Below are 10811 nucleotides of genomic sequence, written 5' to 3'. Positions count from 1 at the left end.
CAAAATGCGGGTCGGCAGACACGAAGTGACTGTTGACACGCTAGTACTATATATAAAGTCAAAACTTGAAATAACTACCACCATGAGTCTATTTTCCGATTTTTCCTTTAATATTTTTATTTCTAAAGTAAAATCATATAATCCTAGATAATTATAATTAATACATCTCACTTTTAGTTGGATATTATAATAAATACAAAAGTTATAACATGGAGTACATCCAATAAAAAACATTCTAATTCTCTAAAATAAAAAATACAAATTTAATACTTAATATCAAAAAATAAGAATGCAGATCGGCAGACACGAAATGTCTGTCGACACACTAGTAATGTTAATCTTAAAACAAATTTGGCAAATGAAAGCTTTCTATATGATAAAGACATTAGAGTATATTTCCCCATATATCAATTTGAGAAATGATTAGATAACCCTCCACTAAAAATTCTACTATAAATTATTAAAAACTAATATAATAACAGCTCAAAATATAAAATCAAACTAATTTCCGGATTCATATTTGGTTGAAAATCCTTCGCTAACATATATTTAATTATTTATTGTTGACATATATCCTTTATAAAATATAAAATTATTCCATTGCAAATTAGACATTACCTATAACTTTTGGACCAAATAAGGTTAGCAACAGGACATTTTTAGATTAACCATACCGCATTGGATCTAATTTATAGTCCATGCAATGTATACATATATTTTTATTAATTAATTTTATTATATTTTCGATTATTATTTATTAATGAAGTATTTTAAAAGTGTGTATATATATCATAATTTAATAATGTGATACATAGTTAACATATCATAAATTTAATCTATTTGATTTGGTAATATAACTTTGAACAAAATTATTTGTAAAATTATAAAAGTTATGGATAGTGCGGTAGTGTCTACAAATTATGTATTAGTTCTTAGATGAGATAAATAATTAAGTAATATTCCATTATAACTTAGGATGGGATCTTTTCCCCCTCCATTCTAAACTCATAACAAGTCATTCACCTAATTGATCTAAGCAAAAAACATTTTAAGATCACTAATAGGATTTTCCCCATGGTAAAGTGCTTCAATTGAGAGTAAATAAGGTATGTTTTAGTAATAAAAATAAAGATAGTTGCTATTAATAATAATTGAAGATCATATACAATATTTCTCCGTAACTTGTTCTTTGAAACTTTAATCTTAGAAGTTGATTATTTGAGAATGATAAGCTTTCATTGGACCTCATGGGTAATCAATTGCAAATCCAACAAAATTTGGTATAAAAAGCTATAGCAAATGACTTGTTGTTTACTAGTTAATGGAAACAATGTTGTTGTTGAACTTTTGGATTGCGAAAATTTTCTAATTGGCAAATTATTAGTATTCTTAAGTCTTTGATTGAATTCATACATGGTGCAAAGTTTTAAATTTGAGTCTATAACATTATTTGAGACCACAATATTATATTTTTAGAATTTGTTTCCGAGTTGAGTTTTGAAGGAAAATTAAAAGTTTTCCTTCTTTTTTTATAAAAATCAACTCACAAACAAAACTTTAATACTCTTTCGGGTCATATTACAGTTTCATTACAGCACACATCAATCATATTTTGTCTGAACAGTTTTTACACAACATCACAACAAACATACTTCCAAATGTATTTGTGTGTTGCTTTGCAGCAACAGAGTCAATCTGACTAGTGACTAGGTAGAATGCTTTCCAATAATACAAGTAATATGGAAAACTAAAGAAAAAAATAAAATGTAATAACTTCTATATCATTTTATTTATAATGAAATAACACTTTTAACTTTAAAAGTGAAACAAAAATATAAATTTTCTCTTTAGTAGTGAAGAAGATCTAGTTCCAATTGGATAGTGTAAGAATCATAAATATTTTAGTATCAGAATCGCTTCTTTTGAAGTTTATGTTTTCATTTTAGATAGATTATCAATAGAGAACTTCCTGATATAATCCAGAAAAAAAATAGAGGTAATTTGGTTCATTATAGTTGGTCTTTCTGACTACATCATAATAAAATGGTTATTAGCTAGATAAGAAATAACAGAAACACGTTAAATTGGTGAATGAACACTTTTTAATGTGTCAAACAGCTGAAGTGACCATTGTACTCTTCTGTATATAATAAATTTCTTTGTTTAATTAAAAAATAGAATCATATCATTATCATCTATCTCTACTGAAAAAATAAAAAGTATATCACACAAGACATTAAGGCTTATAATAACTCCATATTCAAGTCTACAATTTCAAAGCCAGACTACAAACACCATCCATAATAAATTAAGTCTCTAAATTGAAATAAATTTTTTAATACTTTAAAGCTTAAGTGACAAATCAAGATCATCTGAAGATTCTGCTTTGGAAATTCCTTCTGGAGCAGGATCCCCCACCGTTAATAATTGACTTGGTTTGTTTATAACTTGGCTCGATGAAGTGGTAGCAATATTTGTTGAAAGAGAAAGTGTTTCGGTACTAGCATTATTTCCATCATTATCTTTTATGCTTGAAGTTGCATTACTTCCAATAAAGAATCCACGTCCCCCACCATCAACATGGGATTGCGATTGTGATTGCAATTGAAAACCCTCACTTCTTAACCTATCAAGTGTTGATGATGAAGAATTCAACATCTCTCGGCCTCCTTGCCTTAACCAAGGGCTACCATACCTACTAAATCCACTAGGTGATGCCCAAGAAGGGTATGAAGGCTTATGAATCATGGAATCCATTCGAACCCCGAGTGCCCTATTGTAAGACCCATAAAAGGAATGAGTTGAAAGAGTTGGATAAGAAGGGTAATAAGGATAATGAGGGTGTCCGAAACCACCACTAGCATCAAGGCCTTGACGTCGTTTCGCAAGAGCACGCTCTTGTTTATGTGCGTTTTGGTGCCCTCCCAAAGCTTGTGAAGACGAGAACTCTCTCTTGCAAAAGTTGCATGAGAAAGACTTTGCCTCAATCTTTGTGTTTTCATCAGTAACTTCAGCAATGCTGTTCTTATTATTAACCCTAGAAGATGAACCAACCAAGTTATTGTTACCTGTTTGGTTTAATAAATCAAGTTCTGCCCTTGAATCACTAACCAAATTATCATTGGAATTAAGCTTCATGAAATCCAAAAGCTGCATGGAAGAGTTGGAAATTGAAGCTTGATCCAGTTCAGACTTTACACCCTTCTCTTTCCGGTTCATCTTTTGATCATCAGAATTGGCTGAAATGCTAGAAGCTTCAGAGGAACAAGGATCAACACCATTAGCTTCCATGGCAAAAAATATTAAAATAAAAAGACAACTTTTGAATTTTGTTTGTTTTGTTTTTTACATAACTTTAGAATCCATGTATGGCTTGAGATTGAAAAGAGAGGCTAAAGCTATTTATTTAGAATTCCAGTTTGAAGAGATTAATGCAATATCTTTTTAATGAATATGTAAGAGATTCGTTTTGCAGTTATTATTTTGCATTATTAGAAGATCGAAAAGATGTCATAAATTTCGGGATTTGGTGCGAAACTTAGTCTTATTGCATGCATAAATAATAACTTTCCTAATATAGTTTTAAATAAACAGTCTAATATATTGCTAAGCACTTAAATTGCTAAAATTTCCACAATCAGATTGTTTGGAAGAGTGGTGTTAGTACATCACAGTTTATATGTAGTTCAAATATTATTTAAATTAAAAACATATCCTGAAAGAGATAGATTAATTATTTACACATATGCTGAAAGGATATTATTAGTAGTACCAAAAAATTAATACATTACTTTAGTTTTTAATCTTAAAGAGTATTTAGGAAAGAAAAACCTCAAGAGTATCATTGGAAATATGGACCTAATCTTATAGTTAACTTAATGGTCTATAATTTCTTAAATCATTTTTTAATATATTTTCATTGAAGACTATATTAATTAATATGACAATTTCTTTCCTTTCACATGCAATAGACAGCCGTTTGCTGACTCATGTAAAAGGAAGTTTTGAAGTGACTTCCACATTTATGTTTACGAATCATTCATTGATGTCAACAATTTCAAAAAAATAGCCTAGAGACCTTGTCAATAAAAATATGCAATATATAACAGGAAAAAAATAGCATCTGTATTAAATAGACAAATAATAATTAGAAGATCGAAAAGATATGACCAACTTTTGTGATTGTCTTAACTCTTAAAAGCTTAGTCTTATAGCATATATACTAACATCTTAATATAGTTTATATAACTACACGGTCTACTATATTGCTAAGCACTTAAATTGCTAAAACTTCCATAATCAGATTGTTGGATGAATGGTGTTAGTAAATTACAGCTTCTATGTAGTTCAATTTTTATCAGCATTTAAAACTAGTATTAAAAAAGAGGGTTTGGAGAGCAAGTGGTATGTCCAACCTGTTCACCTGATTTGACCCAATTATGATCGGGTCCATATAAGATCGAGTCTAGTCGAGTTGAGGACTAAGTTCAAGTTAAAAAATTAGATCTGGACAATATTTAGGGTTGGGTAGGAGACAAACACTATATGACTCAACCCACCTCATAGTAACTCACTAATCATGTTTGTATGTGTGTCTATTTAACTGTGTACAAAGTAATAACATATCTTTAATATAAATATCATTGTTTTTCTAATTTTTTCACCTTATATACATGATTAACAATATATATACATATATCATTTAATATGTCAAATTACAAATTCATAATAATAAGTAAATTAAAATATTAAGAATATTTTATCTAAAGATGTATGTGTTATATTTAATTGGGTCTATGCTCGAGTTTGAGTTTATAGGTTGACCTAGTCAACATTTGGGGTCGAGTTTGTGGTCAAAAATGACTCTACCAATATTTAGGATTAGGTGAGAAACAAGTCTTACCATAACATACCATAGTGGTTGGTATGTATTCTAATCCATTATAGATGTATTCTAATCCATTATAGTCTTCATAAAACTAACAAAGAATAATACAAGTTGATGGATTTAACACATATTTGACATAAGAGAAAATAAAGGAAGTGTATCTTGTTTATAGAAGGCTCTAAAAGTTCAAATAAAAACGATCTTGTTTATGATATATATCATATAATCAAAATAGTTAGTGACCAAAGAGTCATTAATTTTCGCTTTTTCTTTTAGTCCATCTACACAATGTTGTCATGAATTAAAAAGTTAATATGAGCTGAATTTGAATCACTTAATTTTAAAATTGCTAATTAGATGAATCTAAATTATATGATATATTTTCAATAATGATAGAAAAAGGAAAGAAATGTTTAAGGCACATTAACCACAATAATGATCGAAAAAGGAAAGAAATGTTTAAGGCACTTTAAACATGATAGATAGTCAATATGTTATTTTGGGAAATTTTTATAAAAGAATAAAATATCTTCTGGTACAAGGAGATAAGTTATCTCCCATAATAATTAAAATCGTGACATGTAACTTATTTAATATTTTTATAATTGAGAACAAATTATCTCCTCGTGTAAGGGGATAAGTTATCTCCTTCAGGTACTAAAATCATGATGTGCGACTTATTTAATATTTTCATAAAAAATGATTAAATAGGTCACATGTCATGATTTTAGTGGCTGAAGGAGATAATTTATTTCCTTATATCATGAGATATCTTATTCTATTTTTATAAATAGACACAATACTTGCATTATAAAGTGATCATTTTAATATTGACATTCTTACTTTAAAAAAATTTGTTTGCACATTTAAATTTTATTTTTTATATTATATAGTATCATGCCTTATTTCATGTATTTCAAGTATTATTTGTGTTCAAGTATAGGTATCAATATCATATGCAGTGTGTGTATAGAAGTTGCTGGTTGCAGGTAATGATGAATGATGAAATCACTTCAAAAGTCAGCAATGGTTGCTTCTCTTGCTTGTGAAAGGAAAGAAATTCAAAAATATTTTAAGAAAGTATAGACCATTAAGCTAATTAAGACTAAATTAAATATTTCCTTTAATACTGTAGAGGTTTCTCCTTTGAGAGAAACTCTTATATTGTGAATGTACTAATTTTATGCAAGATATTTTAGATAGACATATTAATTTGGCTTGTAAATTAACATCATATTTGAACTGCATACAATGTACTAAAACCATTCATGCATCCAATAATCTGACTATGGAAGTTCTCGCAATTTAAATGCTTATCAATACATTAGACTGTGTAGTTAAAGCTATATTAGGAATGTTGGATATTAAGATTACATTCCAAATTTCCTATGATACTCTAGATATCTTGCTTTCAGAGAAACTGTTCTTAATTTGAAGGTAATTTTACCATAGAAGGATATTTTAAATGAGATAAGGTATTTATAACTTATCTATCGAGACGGGAAAAGTATATGTATACTATTTTGTTTTGTTTTAAAAATATTTTTATAGAAAATAATTAAATATGACATATGTCATAATTTTAGTGATTGAATGAGATAATTTATCCTCTTATATTAGGGAGATTCTTTATTCTCATTTTAAATATATTGCCAATTAACTTCGCTTGTAATTTGACATCAAATTTGAACAATATACTTCCATGAGTTGGTAGAGAGTGTGAAGGGAAAAAGAGAAGGGTAGTTTGAATATTAAAAATTTATTTATGTTGAATTTGTCTTTTTAGATAAGTGGTAATAAAGATTGATTAATGATGATATTATTTGAAAATGTGAGCATGTAGCTTTTTAAGTAATTTATAATTTTTTGACTAAGTTAATAAACTAATAAATTTGTTCGGTAAAGGGAATTTATAACTTTAAAAAAAATGAGTTTATAGTGAAAGCTACTTTTCTGAAATCTAGTTGAAGTAATGTTAATTGGAATTTGATAAAACTACAATATTGGCTTGCAATAATACTACACATTGAAACTAGAGAAAAATATGTATATATTGTCACTTTAAAAGATTTTTATACTGTTATTATATTATTTATCACTTATATTTAATTATTATTGACAAAATAATATAGATAGATAAATAGTGAATGATGTGACGATTGTATTTATACTCACTCATGAAATTATGGGACTTGCTTCATTACTCTTTCATTAACATATTAATATTTAAAATGTATTGACCAAGAGACTGGAAATGGAAAGGAGAAAAAATTGTGAAATATGTAGAATATTAAAATAATTCAATTCATTTTATTATTTCAAATCAAATAAATAAATAGAGTTGATGTTATAGTTAAAGTTGCCTGTGGAGAATCGAAAATAAATATAAAAAACTTACATAATTATATCAAATTTATAATAATAATCAATTATGAAATATTTAATAAAAACTAATATGATTTATCAAAAACTAAAGAGTAAAATCACCAGAACAAGAATATTGTGCCATATTAATTAAGAGTAGTAAATTAAAGGAGAGGGGAAAAGGAAGAAGAATCATAAGGAAAACTAGGAAAGTGGCTCTTGAGTTGGCAGGCAAGTGGCTCTTGAGTTTTCCTTACCAAGTAAGAAGGAGAAACTTTAATTTATTGTTGTTGAACGTTTTGAATTTTAATTTCCGGGAAAGAGTGGTTGGGGGAAGGATGGTGAAATTGGGCGATGCATAACAATGTGAGTGGCGCTTATGAAGATCATAAGATAGGAAGGTTGGGTAAGTCTCAGAATGTTGTTGTTGTTACCGAAACTAAGTGTGAAGAGTATTATTCTAAGTATCTTCAAGGTACAGAATATAGAAATAATCTTATAACATGAAAGATACTAAAGATGATAAGAATACTATTACCATATGAATATATCAATCATGTCAAATCATTAAGAATAAATAGAAAGTGGAAGCATATCTGAAGGATCCATGAAATCTTCTTGAAAGAAAGGAACTTCTTGATAGTGATCTTCCAATCTAGACTACCCTTATCTTTAATTCCTCTTCCAATAAGATGAAGAGAATAAAGTTGATTTTGTTGTGTCTACAATTAGGGACCATAACCCCTATTTATAAGACATGGATTCCCTTTTATGAAGGGTCATGTCTTTTGAATTTTCTTTCTTATTTTTGCCCATCATAAAAATAGAAATTAAGATATATGGTATCTACATAATAATTTTCATGATAATTATGTCTATAGTCATAAACCTTACTTGAAATAGATCACTTTAATTTGGCTAATAAAAATAATGACACAAACACATTTAAATATTACATTTGTGAAACTAAGATATGTAATTTTACATATTGTGTTAGACCTTATGAGCTCAGAAATATGTCATTATAACATATGCATATCTCATCCATTAACTATTTTAATATATATAGAATCATAGTGGCTTTCATTATATCAATCATAACTAAACTCATCAATGATCACCAATATTAACACAACTAAATAACATAGATCAATCATGAAATGTGCAGCATGAAAATCATATGAAGGTGATCTATACATGTCGATTTTCAACTGGTCATACTTTACTTTTAGTGAGATCATTAAAGACTTATCATACAAAGTGCAATAAACTGAATAAACTTATCATACAAAGTTCAACATGACATGTTGAACTTTCATGTGGAAATTTCTTGAGAGAAATTTCTTGGTTTCATGCAACATGCATATATTGTTGGTGGCAAGCAGTATGTCATCAACATACAGATGAGGAAAATATATCTTCTCCCACTGAATTTATGATACACACACTCATCAACCACATTCATCTCAAAACCAAATGAATGAATAACTTGATGAAACTTGTGGTACCACTGACGAGATGCTTGTTTAGTCCATAGATGAATTTTGTCAATTTGGAAACCATTTTCTTTGGGTCTTCTAACACAAAGTTTTCTGGTTGCATCATATAAATATTTTCCTCAATGTTTACATTGAGAAATGTTGTTTTGACATCCATCTCATTAAGCTCAAATCATAATGTGCAACAAGAGCTATGATTATCCTAAAAGAGTCCTTTGATGAAGCCGAAGAGAAAGTATCTTTATAGTCAATCCCTTCCTTTTGAGTATATCCTTTGGCTACAAGACGAGCTTTATACTTCTCCATATTACCATTAGAGTCTCGTTTGGTTTTAAATATCCATTTGCAACCAATGAGTTTCACATCTTCTAGTAATGGGACAAGCTCCCAAACTTCATTATCTTGCGTTGACTTATACTCCTCGTTCATTGCTTCAATCCACTTTTCTGAATTAGAATCTTTCATGGCTTCATGGAAATTGATTGGATCATTTCCCATTATACCACCATGTTCCTCAAATTCCTAGAGAAATACTATGTAATCATCCGAAATAGCATTTCTTCTTACTCTAGTGGACCTTCGCAAAGGTATTGGTTCTTGAAGCACGAGTTATTGAGGATTTTGATTTTGTTATTCATATTGAACTAGAGGTTCAACAACAATGTCTTGAAGAGGTTTTATACTTGCTTCATCGGAAGCAACTGTATGAATATGTCCTGGAATTGAGATCGATTCTTCTTCAGAAATAAAGTCTTTTTAACCTTATTTCTCCCCCCAAAATCAATATCCTCGAAAAACATGGCAGTTCCAGTCTTGAAAATTGTCTTTAATTTGGGATCATAAAATTTAACCCCCTAGATCATTCAGAATAACCAATAAAGTAGTTGCTCACTGTTCGGGGATCCAATATTCTTTCATTTGGCTTATAAGGCCTTGTCTCAATTGGACATCCTCAAACATTAAGGTGATTTAGACTAGGCTTTATGCATGTCCAAAGCTCATAAGTTATTTTAACAACTTCCTTAGTTGGTACTCTGTTTAAAATGTAAGTTGCAATCTTTAATGCCTCTCCCCAAAGTGACTCTAGTAAAGTAGAATGACATATCATACTCCTTACCATATCCTTAAGAGTTCGGTTTCGTCTTTTAGCAACATCATTCATGCTAGGTGACCATGGCATGGTGTACTGTGGGACAATCCCACATTCCTCTAGCTACTTGGCAAATGGTCCTGGACGTTGTTCACATGAACCGTCATATCTACCACAATAATGACCACCACAGTCAGATTTGACACACTTACCATAAGATTGGGACTTCTCATATATAAGAAATAGGTATGCATATCTAGAATAATCATCTATAAATGATATAAAGTATTGCTGACCATTCCAAGATGGTGTTGGAAATGGCCCACAAATATCTGTATGTATCAATTCTAAGATATCTGTATGCTCCTAATTTCTTATGTTTGGTTTGTTTGCCCTTAATGCACTCAACATAGACATTAAAGTTTGTAAATTCAATGGAATCAAGGATCTCATTTGACACAAGTCATTCAACTCTATTTCTAGAGATGTGACCTAGACGTTTGTGCCACAACATTCCCAAGTTCGCATTGTCAACTATACGCTTAGTACCACGTGATTCCACATTCAAGGTTTCATTATAAGAAACAATTGTGTTGAACAAATATAGATTGTCATACACCATAAGAGTACTACTTCCAACAATACTTGAATTAATAGATAAAGTGAATTGAGTACTTCCAAATGAACAATGATAACCAGATTTGTCCAAATAAGAAATAGAAATTAAATTTCATCTAAATGACTATACAACAAAAGTATCTATTAAATCCAAATAATGGTCAGTACTTGAGCGCAATGGAAGCCAATGCTTCTGTTTGGCTCTCGCTTGAGCGAGCCTTATGTCGCCCGTACACTCGCTTAGGCGAGCTGTCGCTTGGTCGATGATCTTCTCGCTTAAGCACAATAGAAGCCAATGCTTCTGTTTAGTTCTCGCTTGGGCGAGACACTCTCGCTTGGGCGAGACACTCTC

At 29.7% G+C, this 10811-nt stretch overlaps 2 protein-coding genes across 2 annotated transcripts; both read right to left on the bottom strand.

Moving 5' to 3' along the window:
* LOC109342352 lies at positions 2344–3291 on the bottom strand. The gene has a single exon (XM_019580350.1). It carries the CDS (start codon positions 3289–3291, stop codon positions 2344–2346), a length of 948 nt encoding a protein of 315 aa, XP_019435895.1.
* LOC109342351 (uncharacterized mitochondrial protein AtMg00820-like) lies at positions 8878–9249 on the bottom strand. Its single transcript, XM_019580349.1, has one exon. The coding sequence runs from the start codon at positions 9247–9249 to the stop codon at positions 8878–8880; it is 372 nt and encodes a 123-aa protein (XP_019435894.1).

Source organism: Lupinus angustifolius, chromosome LG03, assembly GCF_001865875.1.
Source record: "Lupinus angustifolius cultivar Tanjil chromosome LG03, LupAngTanjil_v1.0, whole genome shotgun sequence".
Classification (NCBI taxonomy): Eukaryota; Viridiplantae; Streptophyta; class Magnoliopsida; order Fabales; family Fabaceae; genus Lupinus; species Lupinus angustifolius.
Note: the sequence above shows the minus strand (reverse complement) of the source record. Positions and strands in the feature narration are given on the sequence as shown.